At 39.2% G+C, this 25,447-nt stretch overlaps 1 protein-coding gene across 1 annotated transcript in view; it reads right to left on the reverse strand.

Moving 5' to 3' along the window:
* The window catches only part of FMN1 (formin 1), a 370,346-nt gene that overhangs the window by 13,061 nt on the left and 331,838 nt on the right, over nt 1–25,447 (reverse strand). The window contains 2 exon segments of the mRNA XM_039843982.1: nt 18,712–18,861; nt 23,780–23,831. Coding sequence (XP_039699916.1) covers nt 18,712–18,861; nt 23,780–23,831 — 202 coding nt within the window.

Below are 25,447 nucleotides of genomic sequence, written 5' to 3' on the forward strand. Positions count from 1 at the left end.
TAAAAATGAGACAAAGATGAGCAGTGATTTATATAACCCAATAAGAAATGCATCTACAAAGTTGCCCTGAGAACAGGCATTTCCCAGCACTGACGTAGACCTGTGTATACACCACAATGCCCACTAAACTTTTCTCTTTGCAGCAATAACCATGACTATATCCATACATATAAAGAATGCACTAAAAGGATCAAACCCAGATCAGACTACATTGGAGACTCTGACTATTAAGGGATTTGGAAACCAAGATGATGGTGCTGTAAATGAGGCCACAGCTTGTAGCATCTACTCTTCTTGGCTGCTCTCCAGTAAGATCTGTTTTCAAGAGAACACCTGTTAGTGACCCTTTAATCCCAATTCCATTGGAGTGGTTTGACATTACTATTTCTCTCTGGGCGTCCTAACTTTTAGGGAACTTTTTCTGGTCACCTTTTGCTTTAGCAGTTCCTTTTCACCTTTGAATTCTGGTCTCATTTTTCAGAGATGGCCTTCTACCATGCTCCTGCTCAGCATTACCTTCCCCAATTCCTGCATCCCTCAGCAGTCCTGCGACTAATCCCCACATTCTCTGGATATCTGGGGTGATGGGGGTGGTTGGGGATGTTGAGGTGGGAGGATGGGAGCCAACCTAAGGTCGTGAACCCATTGCAAACCTTTTCCTACTGGTCAGTGACTGTTCTGCAGACTACAGGCAGTCATATATACCCTAGGCAACCCAGGTCGATTCCAATCTCAGTGATTCCATCCTGTTCTTCTCTGAAGGTTCTCGTTCAATTATTAGGTCTCCTTTTTACAGGCACTCTTTAAAAATCATAGAAGATTGGGAGAAGGCAAAGAATGATGGCAAGTAGCTTCAGCATTAGCTAGACTTGATGCTAATTCTAACTCTGCCAGTTATTAGACTTAGAGCAAGCTAATCAACTTTTCAGTTTCCTTATCTGTGAAATGGAGGTTAATATCAACCAAGATATTTTGCGAGGTTTAAATAAATTAATATATGTAAAACATCTACCATACCTGGAATATAGCAAGTGGTCAATAAAGAATAACCATTATGGATTCTTCCATCACAGAAATAAAGAAACTCCTTAAGAATGCATGATAACAGTTTCTAATTACAAATTAAACAAGTGGCACTATTAGCTAAGGACTATCTTGCAGTAATATCAGTTAGATGTTTCCTGAAAGCAAACCAAATCAACTATTGCTATTACCCTGAAATTTAGCAAACCAAGGAACGCACCTCAAATTTTCTGATCTGAACTACCTAGAAGTTAAACTTCGATGCAGGTATGACAAAAATTTCTCGACCTTTTTGAATTCTGGTCTCTTCTCAACCAATAATAAATAAGAGAAACTATTTAAACTTCGGAACAAAGGTCATATCTATTTCCTCACACTTTTTTCTAAGTTTTGTGGAAGTCATTATTATAAATAGAATTTAAATTTCCAATATTATAGAACTTGGGAGTAAGTATATTTTTCCATATCAACCTTGTTTTTCTGAAAAGCAAAATAACACTTATTCCTTACTGAAGATTTATGTTTATACATTTAAAATTATATTTTAAATTTATATGTACTTAAAAATATAAAATAAAGTAAGAATCACTGGGCATTTAAATATTTTTTTCTCAGAATGTAAGTAAGACATACTTGGACCAGCTAATAAAATTATCACACGCTCAACTCTCAGAAGGTACTCAATGGTAGAGATGGTGACTATCATTTTTACTGCTGTTTGCCTGGCCCTTGATATAGTAGCTGCTATGTATATGTATGCTGAATAGAGACCTACAAAATAAAACTGAAAAAAATCCTTTACTTTACTAAAATACTACTCCTTTGAATTCCTTGAAGACAGAGCCCATGAGTGTTCACGGGCATGCAACCTGTGCAGTCTCATGTGGCCCCTGGGTTTAATGCTCTGCTGTCACTGTCTAGAGATTGCTAGTTCTCAATAAGAGGCTCCAGAGATTGTGTAGTTGGCCCTGCCTAATACTTTTCAGGACATTTACAGTCACTTTTACCAAGAAAGTGGGACATTTTTCAACCTCTCCGCTCCCCACCACGCCCAGGTATTTATTATTGGTTGGATAGAGTTGACACCTCCTTCCAAGGTTCATTTATCTGACTGTGTTGTGATCATTTCCAGGCACCGCACCCTCCCCCCCTTTGTACGTTAGACTGCAGCTCCTCAAAAGCAGGGGTTATGACTTCACTGTCTTTCTTTCCTTAGCATCTTGTACAGTACCTGGCATATAAGTAAGTGATCGACGAATGCTGAATAAACAAATAAATAAATGATTATAAGGGATTAATCTCTAAAAATTCAGGCATCAAAAATGAATATGGGGAAAATACGTAAATCCATTAAGATCCATTAAAATACAAAGTCCCTAATGTCACTTGACATGACACCACCAATGCTCGAGACCGATCTCACAAAATACAAACCAGCAAAGTCTCACTAGATTCTCTGTATGTCCTCAACATTAGAGTCTACATCACTTTTAGAAGGCAAGGATGTTTTTCAGCTGTTTTTATACCATACCTGTGATAAGAAACAAATGCTTACATGTCCTGACGATCTGGCTATGTTATGCACATGGTAGAATAGCAGAGTGCCTACGTAGGTCTTAAAAATTGTGTCGGCCTGACAAGAGGTTGATGGTCAGTTGGCTGGTCTGTCTATTTCTTAACAATGTTTTTTGAAAACTGTGGGCAAAGCATCATATGCCCTCTGAAGAAACTACCATGGCTGCTGCTTTGACTGCATTAAAATCACTCCATTTTCTAGTACTTACGTGGGAAAAGACTTTAAACTGGAGGTCTGCTGTGTGAGCAACCTCAGAGGGTTGAAATAAATTTAAATTATTGCTAACATTTGTAAATGCAGCGTTTTCACATAAGAATTCAAAGTTCTGACCTCTTATAAAGTTGGAAAGTATGGCAACACAGAGTGGCATTTCTATGGAACATCTCAGTTTGTGGAACTGCCGTCACTCCCTGTCATACCTGAGGTTGTCAGGTGGTGCCATCTGTCAGTTCGTCTGCACAGTTGGTTTTCTTATACTCAGTGCACTTCACTCGTTTTTGTTGCCTGCCTGGCCTCCCTAGGCTTCAAGGTTTTGGCTGAGAGACTTGCTGAAAGGCTACTGTAATAGTCCAGGAGTGCAGAGATGACAGCCCAGACAACCGAAATAGTCTTCTAAATGACCTAATTCCTCCAATCCATCCTCTTGCTGATGAACAAGGTCTCAGTTAATAACGCATAACTCTAAGAATGTCACCTCCCTTCTCGAAAACTTTCAATGACTCCAATCAACTACAGCCGGCGTATACAGCCAGTATTAACAAAGGTTTTCTGTAAAGGGCCAGATAGCAAATATTTTAGGATTCACAGGCCAAATGGTCTCTGCGACTACCCAACTCTGCTGCTGTAGTATGAAAGGCACCATAAAAAATACGTGTAGGAACAGCAATGCAATGCTGTGTTCTAATAAGCTACATTTACGAAAACTGGTAATGTGCCTGATTTGGCCCGCAGACTATAGTTTGCTGACCTTTGACCTCAGTATATGATTGAAATTCTTACCCTGGCAATCAAAGCTGACCCTGTACTAAACTTTGTTTACTTGTCTATCTTACCCTTTCAGACCCAGATCTGGTTTTATCTTGTACTTGGACAAATTGCTTAACCCCTCTGAGCCTCAATTTCCTCATCTGTTAAAAGTGGGAAAAACACTACAACTAAATATCGCAACTGCTGTGGAAAAAATTTTAAATATTATATTACTTACCCAGTATCCTTTCCTTCATCTCACTCCCTGTGCTCTCTGTCCCATGCAAATGACTCACCATTCTTCCTGTGTGGCTTTTCTCACCTCTGCTTCTTGCTCTTAACTGTTCTCCCAATGACTTTCTTACTCATTGCCATGTGTGCAAATTCTTCCCATTCTTCTATTCCCAGCTTAAGTGTCAAAGTCACGAGAGCTTCCCTCACCTCCCTTAGCCAGAAGTAACTGCTCTTTTCTCAAGTGAAAGGGCACTTTGTGCCTCTCTTAAGGCATTTAGGACTTTCCATCTTAGTACCATTCAGGTGTCTTATTTCCCTTAAACTATCGGAACCACTTGAGGACAATGATCATGCCTTATGGATGCCTGGGTCCTCTCCCTGTTCCCATATCTAGCACTGTGTCACCACACAAGTCAGTTGTTAACCAATATCTAAGTGACAAATAAATGACTTGCATTGATAGTTTTTTTCTTCCTACTTTAAACAAGTCTAAATATTTATAAAATGCTCAGAGTAGTAGAATGATTATTTTTTGCATTTATTCTTGGGGAAAAAAAAAGTAAAAACATTTTAAAATCTAGTTCCAGTTATTGATTAGCTGATCGAGTCCTAAGTTAATAAAAAGAAAGAGTGCTCAAGGCCACGCAAATGTGCTAAGTATTTATACATGTCAAACTCGTACATTCTAGGATTCCTAAAAATATCTACATTACTTTGTCCGCAAGGAGACTGAGGCTAGAGAGATTGCACAACTCACCCCAAGCCTGGAATTTGCCTCTGTCACTTAGGAGATGAGAACTTTTCTGCATTTGGTCATAGAACTTGCTGAATTGACAATTTCGCTATATACATGCTCATTCTCCCCCTTGGCTTTGTTTATGGACTTGTTTTTGATGCTGGCCTAGATATCAATTCTATTTTTGTTTGTGGTTTAAATATTTACTCTAGAATATCACACATAGTTGTTCATGATTACTCATAAGCAAATACCAAACTTGATTTCAAAGGTTACATGGCGCTCCCTCAAAAAAAAAAAAAAAAAATCGAAATATAGGGAAAAAACACATACAAGTAAGTTAAGGAAAGAAAATATTATTCTGAAATCATAAATGTCTCAATAAAATTGACTTTTGAAACCCTACCTTTCCTTTCCCTTTATAATGCATATGCTAAGGAGTTATTAAGGACCCCAGTAAACTTCAATTGCTGCCAAAGTCAATTGATGAGAGACATGAGTATGAGATGGGGCAGTGACACATCTTCTGATGTTCCTGCTTAGCCCTCATTCTACGGAAGTTATTTGCAATCTTGGTTTCATAGGAGAACCATCTGGGGAGGGAATTCTGCTTACATTTAGAATGTATAAAGTTGCAAGAGAACACTGTTCCCATCTTAACAATGAAGAGCTGAATAACATAAAATCATACCTTTGCTTTAACCCTTCAGAGAGCTGGGGTCCCATGGCAGTTGACTGAACTGCATCCTGAAGAATAATAGGGTTTTCCATGGAGAAGCTTAGGTGCCCCAAGATTACAATTTCATCTCCTGGGAGGACATAAAATTGGGCATACTTTGGGCTCTCTACAGGCTAGATTTATATGCCCGCAGTTAATTCAAACCAATGTGCAACGAGCCATCTGAGACTGAAGAAGTATAATGTCTTTATTCTTTTGACATTCGGTGTTTCATTGATTCATGATGCACAGGGCAGAATATACTGAAATCAGCATGGAGTTTATAATAACAGAAGTGCCGTCATTTCTGACCATAGGAATGAACTATCAAGAGATAACTGAGATATGAGAAGATGATGTAGATAAGTGTTCAAGGTGTTTTACATTCCTTGTCTCTATTTAAAAAACCAATATTTTAGAGCAGTGTTTTCAAATTGTCTTCCAAAGAGCTTTAACATTCAGCAAAGATGTTTCAAGGAGAGGAAGAAGAGTTAGGGAACCTTCTAGACCCCAACATCTGCAAGCCCTGCTTCAACCAGAAAAGTTTTATTTTATTTGTTTTATATATTGGGGTTTCATGTATGTTTTCATTTGGACAAAAAAGGAGTTCTATTTTTTTTTTTTTAAGTTGGAAAACCCTTATGCATGGAATTCAACAGAACCCAATGAAACTAGTAGGAGAAAGAGAAAAAAATAAACAACTTTCCTCTCCAGGAGAATGATAGCCAATAGGTCTTTTTCCTAAAGAATTATCTGGGGATATCTTGGAGTTGGACAACTGATTAAGAAGAGAAGCCTCTTTGAAAGGATCAGTCATAGCCACCGGATTCTAGATTGACAGCCATAGCCACCGGATTCTAGATTTTGGGCTCTAACAAAATAGCAGATGTTTAAAAATCAAAACACGGCCAGTTCTATTACTCTTTTCTGCGTGTTACTTTCCAGATATGTTCTAAAACTGTGAGATCAACAGTCTCTGCTAATACACACAGACAGGCTCTGTGGGGACAGATTCAGATGAGCTGAAATGTAGGAAAAATAAGTGCCCACTGGGGGCATCCATTTACTTCCTTTTCATAAAGACAGGAATTACCTCACAATTCATTATGATTCATTTTTTTATGGTCTTGCTTGTAATTTTGCATGACCTTCCTTATTTTGGCCCTATTATACTTCCCATTTCTATTTTCTTCCTTTGCTTTTAATGATCTTGTTATAAAAATGAAAGGATGTTTCACTGCACCCTGTCTAAGGTTTCTCCCAATTTAATTCTATGGCCTCGATTAATTTTTCTTTTTTGGTCATCTGCTTTTCCCTTTTCCTTTTTTCCCCCATTCTGAATATCTGCCTGAATTGTAACAAGAATATCAACCTATTAACTTTCAAATGACTCTTAAGTATGAGGCTATGCTACATTTTTAATTAAAAAATCACACAGGTAATTAATTGTTGTCTGGACATAACTTATCTCAAAATGTGACTCAGGTTGGGGTCTATACTCTAAACAATGGGGTTTATTTTAGTGTTTACAAATGAGTAAATGTTCTGGAAAAGGCAAAACCATGAAGATAATAAAAAGATTAGTGGTTGTAGGATTGGGGAGAGATGACTACGCAGCGCACAGAGGATTTTCGGGAAGTGAAAATATTGTGTATGATATAATAATGGTGATACAAGTCATTACACATTTGTCTGAACCCATAGACTGTATGACACCAAGAATGAACCCGAAGGCAAACTACGGACTTTGGTTGATTATGGTGCATCGATATAGGTTCATCTTTGTTTTTGTTTTTGTTTTTTTAAAAAAAGGTACCATTCTGCTGATGAGTAATGTTGATAACGGGGAGGCTATGCATGTGTTGGGATGTGGCATAAACGGGAAACCTTTGTACCTCCCTCTCAATTTTGTTGTGAATCTAAAACTACTCCAAAAAAATAGTCTTTTAAAAAATGAGAAAAAAAAAAAGAGTAAATCATCCTCACAAAAAAAAAAAAAAAAATCTTTCTGTTTTAAACACCTATTGGTGATAATTGTTAGAAATTCTCTCGAATGATAATGACCAATTCATTTCAGCAAGTAGGAAAATATATAACCTGGTAATGTTAATTACCAAGGCATACTTATTAAGAAAAAACTCACTTTTGTAACGCAGACAATAGGACCAAGGAAGTGACTTCAGGTGTACGGAAGTCAGGTTTCTGTCTACAGTGCTACTGGCTTCAAAAAGGAAGCTCTATCAAATCTCCAGGACAGTTGCAACCTAAAAACACTAATCTTTGCATGACTTAGACCATGTGTACATCCTTACTGAAGACACTCAAAGTCAATGGCTTGGGAAACATCGGTGAATAAAGGCAAAGAGAGGGAGGCATTGCAAGGAATATGGTTCATGAAAGGCATGGTGGCGAAAGCATGAAATCTGACCAGCTGTAATGCGAATCTGTTTAAAGAAGACTTAATATCACTCATCACTAAAGAGGTCAAAATAGTCTAGAAAATGACAAGGCGGGATCTGTGCACCAGCATGTGTAGTGATGGGTCTCTAAGTCAGCATGCCACAGTGAATGCCTAAAAAGTTGCCTAAAGCAGGATAATAAAAGCTAAAGGTCCAAACCACTATACCATTACTGATCCTAAAATTTAAAAATCTGTGAACCAGAATCTCTCTAACAAGGATAAGAACTCTTCATTCTGGTGTATTCTGAAATACATGAAGAAACACGATCAATAAAGGAACATGGAAAAAACATGCCTCTGTCAATGGCCCAGTAAATTCTGGCCTTAGGGACTTTGAATGGTGGACAAAGTTTTTGTGGGATGGAAAATGTGTTGGCACCCACTAGAGATCACAGTTGTACAATAAATAAGTTGCCAGTGTGACTACCCATTGTCGGTTGGCTTTACCCATCCTGATTGGGGATAGCTTCTTCTATAAGCAAATGATGGTATTTTTGTGCTCTCATTTTAGAAGAAATAGAGAATGGGTATAAGAAGCTGCAGAGATGAAACACCAACTGGCTATTCGCTACATTGTTATGATCTCCTTGCAGCCTTGAAGTAAGTAGTGTCAGGCCAAGGAACAAAGAAGACTGTACAAAGAGACTTCAGAAAGGTGTAGAAGTGCCTTACTTAACCAAGAACGCTCAGTACCACATGATTTATCCCACTCACTCTAGATGGAGAAGATCGAGGGCAATATCTTAATATTTTCCTCATGAAGCGCAGATAGCATTAATGGGATAGGGGTGGTTTTCGGTGTGCTTTTAGGAAGACATAGTTATGGCAGGCTATCCTTCCACTCACTGTCTAGGAGGCTGATCATTAGAAATAAGGCTCTGTGCGCTCTGTGGAGTCTCTTTGGGTCTTTAGATAATCCTCAAATCTCCACAAGGCACTGGCCTCAGTTCTCTAAGTCAGGTTGTTTCTCCACAGCCAGGGGAAAAGAGGCTAAAGTCCAGCCTCAGTTCTAAATAGGTGTAATCATGGAGACCTGCCAGGGGCTGTGGGAACGAACCTCCCTTATTTTTATTCACCTTGACAACACTCCCTCACTAGGTATTATCAGAAGAATTCTTGATATAACTGCTACACATGTATAATAGTTATGAAAGTCAATGAAATAAGTAGTCAGTTTTCACTGTCAATAAAAAATAAATACCACAAAGACCAAACTCATTAACTGCTCACCGTAAAGGGAAATTTCTTCCTCACGGCAGTAGCTAATGAAAACATCACTGACTGGTCTATGTGGAATGTTTCCAAAGGGTAAGAAAATAAAACTCAAAGAAGAGAGCCATAGACAATGTGAAATAATGAGTAACCCCCTAATCATTTATCTAGGGCAGGCCAACAGGACTATGTACTTGAACACACACACACTCTTCTATGCTCATTCTCTCTGTAGAGTCTGACCCTTGACCCTGACTCCCCCTCCACCTCATATTCCGCCCCCTCCCCCCAGATCAGTCTCACTAGCAGGTCTTAGACTGAAAAGACTTAGCTCCTGACACATTGAATCTAGTGTCTAAAAATTATTCCATGATAAATTAACCCATCACTTCTACTTCCTAAACTTGGCAATTTTCCCTCTCCCATTCCTAAGATATTTTTCTATTTACAATGAAGCAAGTCCTCTTAGAGACCAAATTTCACCAGCTACACAATCAGTCACTTCATGGTTTTAGCAGGCTATCACTTGTAGTACCCAAACACATTTTGACTTCAAATGATTAATTACAGAACAAAGGCCGCTTCCGTTTGGAGAGCTTCTCCACCAGGCCACAGGGGAGTGAGTAGAAGTGGGGGATGGGGGTGGGGGGTCCCTGGACTTACCCTGGAATGCATGATCAGTTAAAACCAATCACTCTGCACTTGGTAGACGAAACACCCCGAGCCACCCCGGCGATTTAGGTGCAGAGTGAAAGGTAACAGCATTGCATTTCCTTGTTCAGGGAGAGGTGTCTGGGAGACAGACTAGAAACTGAAGTCGGCCCTATTCATAAATCTGCAAATTTAATTGCAATGCATGGCTGGTCTTTGGAAGACCTTTTCAATCCTGATAATGAAGACATGCATGTGCTTGTAGATGCAACTCCCCACTCTTTGATTTTGAAACCTGTACCACCTACGGAGTTTCACCCAAAACTAGAATTGATCAGAGGCTGTTTGCAGGGTGACTAAAACAAAAGGATGAGGGAACAGGGGAGACTGTGTAGAGCAGGCAGCCTTTCTGGCGCCCCTTAAATCATACTGCCCAGGCAGACCCCTATTCCATCTAGTCTATGCCCAAGGCAGGAGCTGTCAGGAGGCCCACAGATAAGCAATTTAGAAATATTCTAGCTGAATGGAGGAGACTTACTTTGGGTTTCCATTGCTGTCTGCCAAGCTAGGGAAATAGAGTGCAGACAGATGCTCTCTAAGGTTCTTATTGAGCTCTAAAGAGGTTTGAGGCTTGGCACAGCCATGAATTCCCAAGGATCTTCACTTTCTTGTTTTTTTCCTAGTTTTTTTTTTTTTTTAAGACAAATTGAAAGTAATACAGTTAAGAACAGAGAAGGTGATTGTTTTAGCCCATTGACTAATCTTTCTTGCTCTGAACATGTCTATTCTCTTTAACAAAGCTCTTTAGATTTTAAATCCTTGGATAAAAACCACCCATATGGGATGTATTTGGGGGAATTCTACCACCAAAATCCAAATAAATAAGATCTCCCGTCTATCAGCAGCAGACAGCAAATTATGTACTCAATTTCAACATGGTAAAAGAAAAACACAGTGATTGTTTATTTGTTTAATAAATATTAACTGAGCACCAACTATGTATAAGGAAATACAAGGTGCTTGAGAGAAAATAAAGAAGATATTGGTCTTGTCTTCTAGGGCTTATAATTTAATGGAGAAAATGTCTTTAACTAAAAGAATGAAAAAAAAAAATCACTAGTGCTAAAATTGAAGAGACAGCAATACCCCCAGAACTTTGGAGAAAAGACAGCTCATAGAGATTGAGGAAAATTTTATGAAGGAGTAAGTACGTGATCACTAAATAAAATTCTTCTGGAACAGGTTCTCATAGCTTATACAGCAGTTAAGACATAATAGGTATTTTTAAAGTATTTGTTTAAAACAAGCTGATTAAGTGCTGCAAATTTATATTGTGGGAAGGTAAATGCATGAGAGACCGATGTGGACTGAGTGCTCAGAGAGGGCCACACAGAAGGCATGACAGTTAGGCTGGCCCCAGAAATCACATTTATGTGATTCTTCTAAAATGTGTGTTGAGCCTCCCAGGTCCAGGCCTTTGCCATGTGATCTCCAAGAATCTCCTTACCCCTTTTTTTCCTCTAAGGAGCTGAATTCATCAGCTCTGTCAATGCTCAGCTCATTTCCTACCTAAAATCACAGTAATTCGGGGTTGGAAGAGACCATCAAGATCACCTAATTCTAGCAGTTCCTAAATTTGGCTCAGAATGTAGTAAGAACCAGTGGGGAGACGTCCTTTTCCTTCCAACCTCCAAAGTTTACCTGATATAGTTATGCAAGGGATGAGTGAAGCCAAAGCATTAACTGCATTGACCAAACACAAAATGTGTTCTTGCTCTGCCTTTTCTGTGGGGGGCTTTCTAAAACTATAGATCCCTATACTTGACCCCCTGGGATTCTGATTCAGTTTGATTTGTTCACATTTTTACAAGGCTCTCCAGGTGATTTGGAAGATCTGCCAGGTTTGAGAGCTGCTGATCTGTAAAATTCCCCCCAGTGCCTTTTGAATCCCTTCTACAGCTTTCTGCCTAGGGTGGTCCTGTTTATGACTAAACATCTTGCTAAGGCCCTCCTTGGCTTCCACCTTTCTCTGGGATTATTTCCTTCTCCAAACTCTTACACCACCCAGGATTTTAAATGCTCACTTGAAATCATTTTGTTCTAAGTTGTGAAGTCCTTTCTATGTCAATAAACAATTATTAGGCTCTCTGGTGGAGATTGTACCATAGAAGATATAACGAGGAAAGGGTTTATGTCATATGGATGGAAAAAGACACATACACTGTTAAAATAACAAGATGGAATGAATTAAGTGCTAAAGGACAGTAAGAAAAATATGCTGTCAGAGACCAGAGGAAGAGGTAGTTCTTTCACTTAGAGGCAATTCAGAAAATTTCTAGAGGAGGTGGTTTTGAAGTTAGTCCTTAAAAGATGACTATATTTAGACCAACAAGAAACAGCCAAGGACAGTGCAATGTCAAGAAATTATCCAATGAGAATATACGGCAAGAATGTGCAGATGTGGGTCATCACGGTGAGTGCATGTGGGATGTGGATACAGAAAATGAGGTTGGAAAGTAAGTTCAGGGCAAGTTTTTAGAGGCTCATGCTCTAATTTGGGAGAGAATATGGAACACTTGAAAGAGTTCAAGCTTTCATGTCAAATAAGAACTAGGTCCTTATCCCAATTCTGTTGCTTACTAGTGAAACTGTGACATTGGCACTCTGTTTATTTTCTCCTGTGTTCATCTATGAAGTAGCAACACACCTTCTTTTCAGGGCTATCCTTTCAAGGACTCAACAAGTTAATGAATATAAGTACCGACCTTATGTGGTTCATTCTCTTCCCTTTATTTCATCAGTAGTAGGAAATAACAGATTATGTTTAAAGAAATAGATGTGATCTAACGTCTGTTTTAGAAAGACAACTGGATACAAAAGGACGTTGAAGAGGACACAGAAAAACTACATGCAGGGAGAACAGTTAGAAGGACATTTCAATAATCCAGGCAAGAGATGAGGTTCTGAACTAGGGCAGAGTCACTGGGAAAACAGAGTAAAGAAGAAGAACCCACAAGGAGGCAAAACTGAGAAATCAGCAACTGGTGGAATGTGAATCTTGTGGCATTAAAGATGATTCAGGTTTCCAGCCTGACGTTTGCTACTAGGAGGCCAGTGGTGCAACTGAGAGTTAGGGAACCTAAGAGGCCTGATTTGAGAAAGAATACCTTCTTATTGGGACATACTGAATTGCAGATAAAGGCTGGACATCCTGCAGGAAGGTTTAGTGTGCCATAGGAGATTTGGTTCTAAGACTTAGAACTGAGAGGTTGGCTCTGGGTAGAAACACTTGGGAGGCCTTAGCAAAGAGGTGATAGGTGAAGCTGTGAAAATAGATGGGACTCGTTACAGAGAGAGTATCGAGCAGAAAAGAGGAACACTGAGATCTGAACCTCGGGAGAAGGTTCACACTTAAGGAAAAGTGGAGTTAATGAAGGAGAGTGGTCACCTGCACAGAAAGATACTCGGAACACTATTGGAGCAATGAGGCACTTCAAGACAGAATTCTCATTAGTGCCAAAAGCTAGTAGTGGTAAGGAGTTAGAAAGAGTCATCTGGCTTCACAATTAGGAAAGGTGGCAAAGTCTGCCAATGGTCTCAACATCCATTTAAAGGCAGTTCTGTACAAATACAGAACTCCTGCTGCCTTTAGTAATGGAACCCATGAGTCTTTAGCTGGCCACATGGCTCCCAGGTAAGCCTACATTTCCTTGTCTCCCTTGTATGTAGCCATGAGACTAAGTTTTGCCCAGTGAAATGTGTGCACCTTTCAGGCCACAGGCTTGAAAGGAAAGGGTGTGCTCTTTCCTTCCTACTGGCAGGGACGCAGCAGTAGTGGTGCTGGTGGATGTGATGTGAGCCATCTTCAACCTTGTGAATAAGGACCACACCTTAATGATGGCCGCCACAGGGGAGAAGGAACCTGGGTCCCCAAGATTCAAACAACGTGTACTCGAATTATTAAGCAAAAGTAAAATAAAGTTTTCTTGTTTAAGCAGCAGTTACTTTGGTCTTTGTTATGGCAGCTGATGCCTTGTCCTTAATGATACAGGAAGGAATGAATATTTGCAAAGGAAAAAAGAGGTGAGGAAATTCATATAAACTCTTTTTTTTAAAGAATCTAGAAGGGAAAGTTGGAACAATAGTTTCCAGAGGAAAGAGGGTCAAAAGGTGTTCAGTTTTTTGTTAAGTCAATGATTTTATAAGTCTTACTATTTTGACATCTACTATCTCCTCTCCTTATTCATGGCATATTTTTAATTTTGCAGAAGTAGTTTCAATTTTCTTGCTTGGGAAATAAGAAGGTTTTATTCTTCATGATTATGATAAATCTGTTTATGTTAGTTCTTTTGGACATTTTCTGTTTGTGTATTTGTACAGAACTGCCTTGAAATATGACTTAGAAAAATTCAAAGTTTTGCCAATTAACTAGAGGGTAATTTGTATTATTAAAGGAGCCCTTTAAAATGTGAAGCTTCTTAGCAGTTAAGTATATACAAACCATTTAACCACATGACAGAGAGCCAGGGAAAAGAAAGTTAACTTGTTAGAAGTTACTGTAATGATTCTGTCTAGATGTCAGTAGAAAAGTAGAATTCAATACAAATTTTAGTTCATGAAACTTTTTCCAGGAATAACTTTATCACGTAAAGAGAGGAATTCCTGCAACGTCTACACTGCAATCAATGGTTTCTTTGTGGGTTGAGTGATGACAGCCTCTTTAAGTCCCCAACTCCTGGTCCTAAAGTGACCTGAGCAGTAGAGAGCTCTGAGACAGCTTTTTGGGATAACCCCACCACAGTTCTGAACTATCTGCTGTCAAAGGTATGGCAGTTGCATAATTAACCATAATAGCTGCAAATAATATACTTAGAATAAAAACCCTGTTGTTATTTAGCTAAACTAAAAAAAAAAACCCAAAACACACTCACACACACACACACACACACACACACACACAATGGTGTAAATTATAGCTATGTGTAGAGTAAAATTTCTTATTTGCATTTCACATAAAATTCACCAAACTCCTTATTCACTCATTACTTACCCATTATGGGGTTTTTAAATGGCACTTTTAAAGTTTGCTTTGGCTCACAGTGAATTATTTGCTAAGACTTTATTTCTGGAGTCATGACTCCTCTGGGACTTCTCTACCTTTTGGTAAATTCATAGCTCATTTTGTGGGTAGTAGTGGTTTGTGGCCTCTATGTGTGCATGTGTGGTCATATGTGAAGTATAGTCTTAAGATATCCTAAATGGTGGAACATTTCATAAGGAAGGATCCTATATCCCAGAGTAATCAAACAGAAAAAACAACAAGCAGAAAATGAGTAAAGAATAGTCAACAAAGGTAGCAGAAAAATTAGGCTACATCCTTGTAATTCTGCATACGCTTGAATAATCTGCTGATTTAATGGGTGGGAGAGATGTGTGTTACAAAAATTCATTGAGTATTTGGATATCAAGGGGCACAAATATAAAAGTGGGTGAAAAGTTAAAATCGAGGCAAAGCTGTCTCTGAGAATAAAAACTTGATGAACTTTAATAAGTCACGAAATGCAACTGTTGAATACGGATGAGCAGAGGAAAATATCTTTTTGTGTGTACACTTTCAATAAAAAAATGCGGTTTCTAAGACCAATATCAGTATTTTAGAGGAAGAACTGGGGGCATAAAGCAAGGTAGCTGTAGACATTTACCAATTCTAAGAGGGTGATGAAAAATCTCCCTGCCCCCAAATTTCTCCCCCACTTACCACCAGACCTTGGCTTAAAATGTCTTCCAATACAGTCTCTAATGAGCTCGAGAGCAAAGGGGAGGAGCATTATTTTAGAATTGAAACACAGTTTCTCAGAATATTAGAAAAGTAGTTTCTAGATTTATAGAGATTACAGGCTAGACAAGATCATAGAGAACATTTAGTTCCTGCTTTCTCCTAATACATACATTTTACAGATGTGACAGTTGGATACTCCAGGCAATAAGTTACTGGCTCATCACCTAGCAAATTAATGGTGTAAAAATGTGGGTTACTAACTCTCTGTCTAGAGGTTTTCTTTTATGCTACTGAGCACTCACTGCCAGTACTGTTAAGGGTAAGAGAAGGGTCTCATTTCACTGGGGGATGAGTCCCAGGACTAGGGGCTGCTGCATGAGGGCTGGGTGGGTCACAGAATGAAGGTGTAAGGAGTGGGGCATTCTAGACTTGTGCCTGGACATGGAAGTTTGCTATTTTGCCTAATATTGGCATAAATGATAAGGGAAGTTTACTGCCATTAATATATCATCGTATAGTATGCTCTTCTACTGGATATAGTTAACTGGCAGGTAAACCATATTGCCAGTGAGATGCCATGCCCTGATACCAGCTTAATGGTAGGGGTTATGGTTTACCCACAAGGCAAAAGAACGCTGGACATTTTTATAGTCATTTACATACTTAGAGATTGTTCTGGGTTTCATGAGGAGCAGTTGTTACTCTGATATGGAGCTGAAGCGTCTCAATTTTGCATCCAGCTAATGTGTATTTGTGGATACCATACTAAGCAGAACAAGAAGTAATCTCTACTACCTAATATTGGCCTCGAGTGACCTAAGGTAGTTTTCAACGCTTTCATTTCATTTGGAAGTGAACCTGTCCCTTTGAAAATATTATTATTGATCCTTAATTTTCCCCAATGATTTTTGAGAATTTTAGTTGGGCTTCGAATATATCTAAAAATAAAATGAGTGAAATTTCTTCTGATGGGATCCAAAACTATCGCTTTCTTTTTCCTAATAATTACAAGCCATCGGGTTTTCATTTGGTTATGAATTTTATTTTTGAAGTTGGCTTTGTTCTATGCTATGTTACCTCCTGACATTTAATGTTGTTGGGATTTACTGGATTTCCGGGAAAAGTATAATTAAAAAATATTATCAAACATCATTAATTAGGTATCAAAACGAAGTCATCATATTGCTTCTCACTGAATTACAATCGAAGAATTCAAGTTAATTTGCCTATTTTATCATAACAATATGCTATTGCAACAGTTTCAAAGCTAAAACCCTCAGCGGACAGAGGGCAATTAGAAAAAAATCCTCACTTGAGAAGAAAATCCAGGATATTTGTTTAACTGGATGAACAGTAATATACATAATGTGCTAACATTTCTTAGCAAATAGATTTCTATAAACAAGCTGCTTCCAAAAATACTTTATGAGCCCGTCGTTAACTCTCAGAGATGTTGTTTTAGGTTGGAAACCTCAGTGATCCATCTCGCAAAGCACGGCTGGAATTAAGAGACCCCTGAAAATCACTCAATGAGAAGGACTGAAAAGGGTCCAGTAAAGTCATGACCCTTTAAAGGTGTTGGTTTACAGAGTGTGAAGTGGGCAATTCACCAGCTGCACCCAGGAAGCAGCGTTGCAAATGCCTCTGGCCAGGAATCAGAGAACATGTCATTTTAAAGGACCGCTGGACACTGCCACCACTGCAGACCCACAGTTTGTTTGGTCTAACTTCAGTGATAAGGAAAAACCCCTTTAATTTGGAATATAGTTAAGTATTTCAACAGAAGATTATTACAATGAAAAGCAATTAATTACACTCTGTTGTTTTTTGTTTTTCGGACCATTTCTTAGGGGTCCAACCTCAAGGACAAATGCACCTAACTATGCTCAAAACGTGAGGTGCAAAATCTTAAGCAAAGGCCGTGCATTCAGAGTGCTGGAGTTCCCCGTCGTCAGGCGTGGACGTGGAGAGGAAAGTGCTACTACTTTCTTATGAGGCTCACACAGCAGAATTTATTACATAGACAGTTATCTTAGCTGAAAGGGTTAAACAAGCAATTACAGGGCAAGAGCAAATGAACTGGGTGTCAAGATTTTTAGGATTTTTGTTCATGCTATTATCAACAATCTCTTTTCTTAACAATATCACTTAACTACTTCTCTGCTTCAGTTTCTCTATATAATGGATGTACTCGCTTTAATTCCCATGTTCCCAAAGAAGTGATGGTGGAAAGATATGTTGTAAACATTTTTTAAGGTCTTTGATTTCCCTAGAAAAATAGACTTTTGAAAAAATGCCCAGAGAAAATGTTTAGAAACTCAGTAATACCAGATCACAAATCTCTAAATTTTGACTGCTTTAAAAAATAGCTGTTTTAAGGTGAAACATGTTAGTGCATTGTGTGTGCAGATATATTATGTATATATCTTTACTCTGATTACAGAGCGAAAAACAAAAATACCGAGCTAAGGAAGTTTGGGTCTCAGTATTTAGTGAGATATGCATGCTATAATTAAATAAACCATTTCTCTTAATTTGTAGATTATTTTTTTTGTCTCCTCTGCTTTGAATGAAACTCTTATGCATCTGTTCTGCAGGAGTAGTAGCAGACCTGCTTGAAGTCTAAATCCATGACACCCTTCCTAGAACAGTGGTAACCTGATCAAAACAGTTATCAAGCAGAAATGCTGTTTTCTGATAAACTGGGCCAAATTCAGTCTCTTTCTAAGAATGAACGAACACACACACAGACACTTACACACACATACACACGCATGCACGCACACCCCTATATTCAGAGCTGAGAGTTTTCTCCTACCCCCAACTAATAAAATCAGGAGGCTGCAATGGGGCTGAGCGGCACACAGTTTGATGTCCTCAGCAGGATGCGGGGAGTCAGAAGTGGCGCTGTAAATCAACACTGTGTTAAGTGTGGCCTGAGTCTCAGAGATTTCCCTTTGATGCAAGTTTCAGTATATTAATGGGAAAAGCATTCACTTTTATTTGTCTGTACTGTCTGCGACAGCAAGGCTGCCTCATTTAGCCTGGGCCAACATGAAAATACACAGAGAAGCAATCTGTTGCAAATTAGCACAGCTCCCCTTTCATTTACTAGCTAGTAATTGGAAAGGGTTAAGAAAGTGTAACTTATCAGGCCAGGAGAGTGTATCTGCTTGTGTGGACAGCAAGCCTCCCCTGAATTTCCCTCTGAGCCCCGAGGCAGCAGTCCTTCCTCGATGTCCACTTGGTTGGAAGGACAATATTGACACGTGTGAACGTGTACACTTTGCTAGGTTTGAGGAGGCAGTTTCCTGGAGTCCTGAAGGGGGTCTTCACAACGCAATAAGAATCTTACCTTTCTTTAGATATGTTCTTACTCTCCCGTTTCCAAATCGTCTTGAAGTCACTGCAGAACTCGTACCACACCATAAATACGTAGCTGGGTGTGATCTCCTTCTCGCCAGACTTGGGCTTCATCCCAAAATACCCCACTGTCGTTTCAAAACTGCAACAGGCGGGGGACAAAAACATCCAGGGAGTTAGAGGGTGAGAAACCGTCAATGCCAAAACCCATCAGGCTGAGGAGAGGGAACACTGGGGGCAGTTTCCCACATGTCCATTCTTTAACCCAGGAGCCCTGCCTCAGAGTTACTGTGGCTTATCTCAAACCCCAGGAAATCTATTTTCTCAAACCCATTTTCCAAGAAATTCAACTTGACAGGGGATATTCCTGGGTGTATCTTAGCTGCATAAAATGTAGCATGTATTATTCCAGAGGGTATGTAGGTGAAACCGTTTGAGATTGTTCTTCATCTCAAATCCATGTCACGTACCTGCTCCTCATTTGAAGTTTAATGATTACATGGAACACTGATGGCATTCAGTTCTGTAGCATAAGCAGTGGTCAGTTAGAGAGCCCATTGGGAATAATTAATCTGTTGAGTGTTTTCTGGAAAATTGAGACTGTTCTATCCTTATTCTGGCATCCACTGGCTTTCTAATCTGGGGCCAATCACTCAGCATCGAACTCTGAAGTTTTTCAAGGGTAAAATAAGAGACCTACCCTCTATGATCTTTAAGGAGGCTGCATTTTAAAGCTTTATATGGTATAAGTATACAAGCCACCAATGTACAAAAACATATAATTGAGGGTATAGCAAGATTTGGAGTAAAAACCCATCTTTGGTCTTGAGAAATGCTCTCCAATCTGGTCCAGGTTTTGCAAAGTAGACTCCCAGCTATCACTAAGAACCTCCTGACCTACCCCATGGAGGCTCACTGTGCACCAGACTCCCTGGGCCTCCCAAGCAGCCCTTCTTGGAGCCACCAGCTTTGCAGCAATTTATAGCTCTGCACTCAATCTTCCTCCCCACCACCCCCACCCACCCCAAGCCTCACAAGCTCATTTGCCATGAGCAAGAACCATTAAATAAATGGCCCCCTTTTCTAGGGTGTTAGAAACTAATCAAAGCAGGAATGGCTGGCCAGGTTTATTACTACTCAATGCTCTATCATCTGTTCAGACGCAGCATTTTTTTGTGGTCATCCTGAATACTGAGCTCTTAATGGAACTCTATTCAATGGTGATTGTAAAACCCTGAAGCCCCGTTACTCTTATGGAGCATACTTTCATCTCGTTCTCAGGTATTGGCCAATATGTATCTCATAAGATTTTATCACATTTCACAGATGAACTGTTAATTGATTCCATGACTATGATTAGACGAGATCCAAGCTGGAGCTGCAGCTCTGAGTCCCATAAATTCTTTGTGCTTCTGTAAATAATAAATCTGTTTTAAATGCAAATTAAAACTACTGGTCAGGGAATTTTGGTTCTCAGTTATTAAAAGACTCGAAGTGTATAAGTGGAGAAAGGCAATAACTGCAGTAATTTCTTAAAGGACCCTCTTATAATTCCAAACATACATATTCTGGAGCAAAACCAGTAATGGAAGAGAGCAGCGATGTCCACTTTCATCCAGACAAACACCCAATTCTGTGGCAGGCAAAATACTGATAACACCAAATGTACACTCTAAGGGATATACTTTTATTTTATTCAAAATGAATACTACATGGATTGCAGCATTGAAATACGTAAGCAGAGAGTAATGTGGTCTGTAGGAACAGGTCATGGATTTCTTACAGAGTCCCAGGGCTTTAGAATTGGAACGCACTTACGTGTTGACACATCCAATGTTCTCATTTTACAGATGAGAAAACAGAGACTTGGAAAGACTGAATGTTCCTGTTCACTGGAACAGTGCGGCCTACAACTCGGGTTCCCTGATTCTCAGTGAAATGCTTTTTCGCTCTACCCATCTACTGCTATTGCTTGCTGACACAGGCATTCAAGAAATAAAACAGTTATTCTTTTTTTCTGCATCTACTTTAGACACAGTTGCCCCCTGAATCATACACAACATGTGTCACCCCCAACAGAGGACATCGGTATTGTTTTTTCCCTTATGCTCACCTTCTATATAGAAACATATTTATTTATGCATTAACAGAGATGAGAAAGTCTTTGCCTTTCAGTCTTCAGAGGAACAAATGATCCTCCTACTTTCTAGCAAGACATAGTGAAGAGCACAGAAGCGCTAGTTATTGTGCTTCTTGGATCGCCCCAGATCACCCTGACACCGCTGGCCTTATTTGGAGCCTAGACTGTGAGACCAAGATGTCGCACATACCGGTGCAGTTTCAGAGAATGACAGCATTGTTTGGCGGGTTATCACAGAGCTTGAGAAAAGCATGTCATCATCCTGCAGACCGCTAACCATGTACTCTTACCACCTCTCCCTCTGGGGAGTTGTGAGGTCCTGCTTGCTAACCCTAAAGAGAGTGAAAACTAAAGGAAAGACAGAAATTCAGCATTTTTTTCCCATATGTGTTTTGGAAACTAAGAAAGCAAGGAAACCTGTTCAGAAAAAGCAAAGTAAACAGAATCCCAGAGGATGGCCTTGCTTTGAACACTCTGCAACTGTGACAGAGAAGAAGTTGCTCTGAGAATGTGCCTTACTTGATTTCAGTGTTTTTCCTTTTTTCAAAAAAAAAAAAAGGCAAAAAGCTGGACTATGAACCTACAACTATCTGATGAAGTCTAGAATACTGTCCTCCCCAAAGTTCTCTTCCTTTCAAATTCAATTTTGACTCTCAGAAGACTGATGATTGAAAACTTCCTGAAATTTGGGCATAAAAATTATCAATATTTAACAGCCAGGAGAATTTTCTCCAGTAAACAAAGAAGCGATCTTGCTTTTTGCAGCTTCTATTTGTCAGCAGGTGACTCTAAAATAGCTCTCAACTTTTAAAAGAAGGATTCCTAGTCATATGTTATGTTTCATTAAACTTTTTTACTTCACTCTAAACTATTCCCTGATTCCTTTTCTTCCCCTACAACTCCTTGTCTGATCTGTATTTTTAATTCAGCTAAATATTTTTAAAGTACTGACAACGATTATATCAAAGAGCCCATAGCAAAGTGAATGGCTTTACTTTTACGGTGTTGACATGCCAGAGCGGAACACATCCACTTATTGTTTTACATGCATGCTTTCAGAAACTGCTTAGGAAAAGCAAATATTCCTTAGCCTCAGAGTAAATTGTTTCTCTTGAGAATAAAACATAAGAATTTACTAAATCTCACACGAATATTGCAACACTGACCACCAACCTCCTTAAAGAGTATAACCAAACAACTGTGGTTTCTACATTAAAGATGGGATCGAACATATTTCATGTATGACATGAAAGCTAGACTACCTTCACCACAAAGTCACGGAAAACGCTGACAACCAGAATTTATGACCTCCCTCAGCATGGCTAATGCACAGCAGCAGCTTCAGCCCCTCTAAGGTGGGCCTCCTTTTCCTTAAGCAAGAATCTTGAAGAAGTATTAGAAATTTGACATCTACCCCAGAAATTGACTTTCTGTTTGGCTGATACTTATGTGCCCTTGTTGATGGTCTTTTTTATACATGCTGAATATTTCTATAACGCAGATGTACTTTTACACACTGAAGAAGGGAAGCTGACTATAGGGAAATCTAAAAACATACCACGTGATTGTCTTGATTTTCAAAGATTATCATGCAAGGATGATAATCACCATTCAAGTACATGTCTGCTCTTAAACAAATGCAAGAACTGCCTTAACTTCACTTTCATCTGCATTTTAATTTTATTGGTAATTGTAGTGGAAAGCCGGACGAGATGCTCGTGCCTGTCAAAGCAGAGCAGGCAGCACTATCCATAGGCGTTCAGAACTCTCGGGAGGAAAATGATTCATTTCTAGAGTTTCTTCATCTATATTTAATGAACTCCTCTCCCTACACATTTGTAAAGCTCATTTTTCCTTATATGCTGTTTCCTGCTGTTATGTATTATTTAATTTTCTAATACTTTTAGAATTGGTACTGGCAAAATTGATCCTAGTTCTCTGGGCTGAATGTGAAAATGCCTCAGATACTCCCACTCTCGCTTCTAAGAGGGAGGGTTGGCCAAGTTGATTAACCTAAAAAAAAAAAAAACTGAAAAAAACAAAACAAAACAAAACCAAAATCCCTGTGAGGGACCACAGTCTGTGATTATTGGCTCTAGCAGGTGAGCTGACTGGCTCCACTCTGGTGTCTATTAAGAGAAAGAAAGGCAAGCAAGACGCTTGAAGTAGGCAAGAGGTTGACTATAAAACCTCTGAGGTGTCTTCCAGATTCTGGAAGTGGTGGGTTCCACATGCAGGGGTAAGTCCTTTCTCCCTACAATTTCCTCTAAAATCTGAGGAAAGACATGATAAGTCTCTCAAGTCTTTATAATAACTGGTTTAATCTAGCTATAGTACTAAGAAAGATCATATTATTTCTGACTTCTATGAAGTGGTTCAAGAGCAGAGTAATGGTGGGGAGGCAAGCAGATGGAAACAGTGTTAAGATGTGTGAGACAGGTAAGTCATTTCTGGATGATCTGCATCTTGAGGAAAAATATTTCCAACTCCTGTTATAGTGCTTTCATCCCAGCTCTCCATAGACTATTATTGCTCATGAAAACACAATCTTAACAAATGGGGCCAAAAGAATGGCTAGTCGGACATTATGTTAAGTGAAATAAGCCAATCACAAAAGGAAAAATACTGTGTAATTCCACTTAGACGAGGTAACTAGAGTAGTTAAAGTCACAGAGACAGAAAGCAGATGGTGGTTGCCAGGGGTTGGGGAAGGGGAGAATGTGGGAGTTATGGTTTAATGAGTACAGAGTTACCTTTGGAGAAGACTAAAAAAAGATGGTGGTGATGGTTGCAGGGCAATGTGGAATGTACTTAATAATGATGATGATGATGATGATGATGATAATAATAATAATAATAATAATAATAATAAAAAATAGCTAGTCAAAGAAAGAATTGGACCCAAGTCAGAGCTGCTTACCTTTTCTGTGCATTCTCCAAGTGACTTTCTTCCATTTTATGCTCTTTTTTGGCTGTGAAAGAAAAATAATTATGATTAAAATAGTATTTTCTTTCATCATATGCTTTGTATAATCTTCTAACTTCGATGATACGCATTCATTATCAAACTAAGTCCAAATTCAGGAGTTGGCAGTCCCTACCATTACATCCTAGAGATGGCACTCAATTCACTACATCTACCACCACTGCTTTATTGATAACGGCTACAGCTGATGGGGGTCAAATAATTTATGTTCTCACTGGGACACTCTTGAGGGTGAAAGGGGATGACATTAATAATTACACATGGAAAAAGGCATAAATCGAAACAGTCCTGTCCAGGTTGGTACATGTGGTCTCCCTGGCTATGGCTGGCCTCTTTGTGAGCCTTGGCATGTGCTCAGCACTAACCCCCTTCCCCCAAACATAATAAACCCAGTACTATTTGCAGCAGATCTGCTCAGATTCAGAGGAATTCATCAGAATCCTTGCACACACTGTGTCTATACCCATGGGCCCCTTTGGCAATCTGGGGAAGTCTGTGGTCTTCTTTCTCAAAATATGGTTTTGAATGCATTGAAAAAACACTTAAGACTACTAAGAAAGTCAGTGTTACTGAGATACAATTCTGAATTCACAGATTAGGAACCTGCACTCTGTTGAACAACTCAATTAGGAAGTTTCATTTTAAGGTGATTCTTTTACAGATTCTTCTTTCTAATCAGAAGATAATATTGTTGTAAATGATAATACCATTCTTATACTTTAAAAAATGTCTAGAAAATGGCAAGTCATAATCTCTTTGAGCCTTAAGACTCCTTTCATCTAAGGCTACAATGGCATAAAATGAATGGGAAAAGAAAATCAATCATATCTAGGGCCTATTGTGATATTCCATGAAGGGTATTAGAAGATTTTAAAAGATCACTATTTTATTAAGCCTTGCTCTGCCATATATTACCTGTGTGACTGTGGGCAAATTATTCATGATCAACTATGTAGTGATTGCTTCATCTGTACTATGAGAATAGCCACAGTGACTGCTATTATACAGCTGTTAGAAAGATTAAGTGAGATAATACATGTAATGTGCTTAGCACGCAATACATGCTCAATAAATGACATGTCAGGTATTATCAGTACCCCATCATCATTAACTTCCTCACTGATTTTAAATGTAAATTTTATCTAGTTACTCCTGTGCTCAAAAACTTGCAACAGCTTGCCATCACCCTTGACATTACCTCTAAAGTTTTCACAATGTTCCAGAAGTCCCAGCAAATCTGCTCCCTGGCTCCTCTGTGACATTACCTCCTCTCTCCCGCCTGACTGGCCATCCTGCTGATGCTTGAGCACATTGAGCGCGTGCACTGGGGTCTTTGCACTCGCCTTTCCTCCTCCTTGGGATGCTCTGTCACAGTCATTGCATGACCAGCTCCTTCACTCCATTGGGTCTCAGCCCAAATATCACCTTTTCTGACCTCAATAAATAAAAGGTCACCCCTTGCCACCTCCCCCACCTCCTCATGTTACTTTTTCCCCCATAGCCTTTAATTACCTGACAGACCATTTACTCATTTGTTATTATATAATAATTGAATATAAGCTCCAGGAGAGCAGCAACTTCATCTGGCTTGTGTTCTGTTAT

Source organism: Pteropus medius, unplaced genomic scaffold, assembly GCF_902729225.1.
Source record: "Pteropus medius unplaced genomic scaffold, Ma_sr-lr_union100, whole genome shotgun sequence".
Lineage (NCBI taxonomy): Eukaryota > Metazoa > Chordata > Mammalia > Chiroptera > Pteropodidae > Pteropus > Pteropus medius.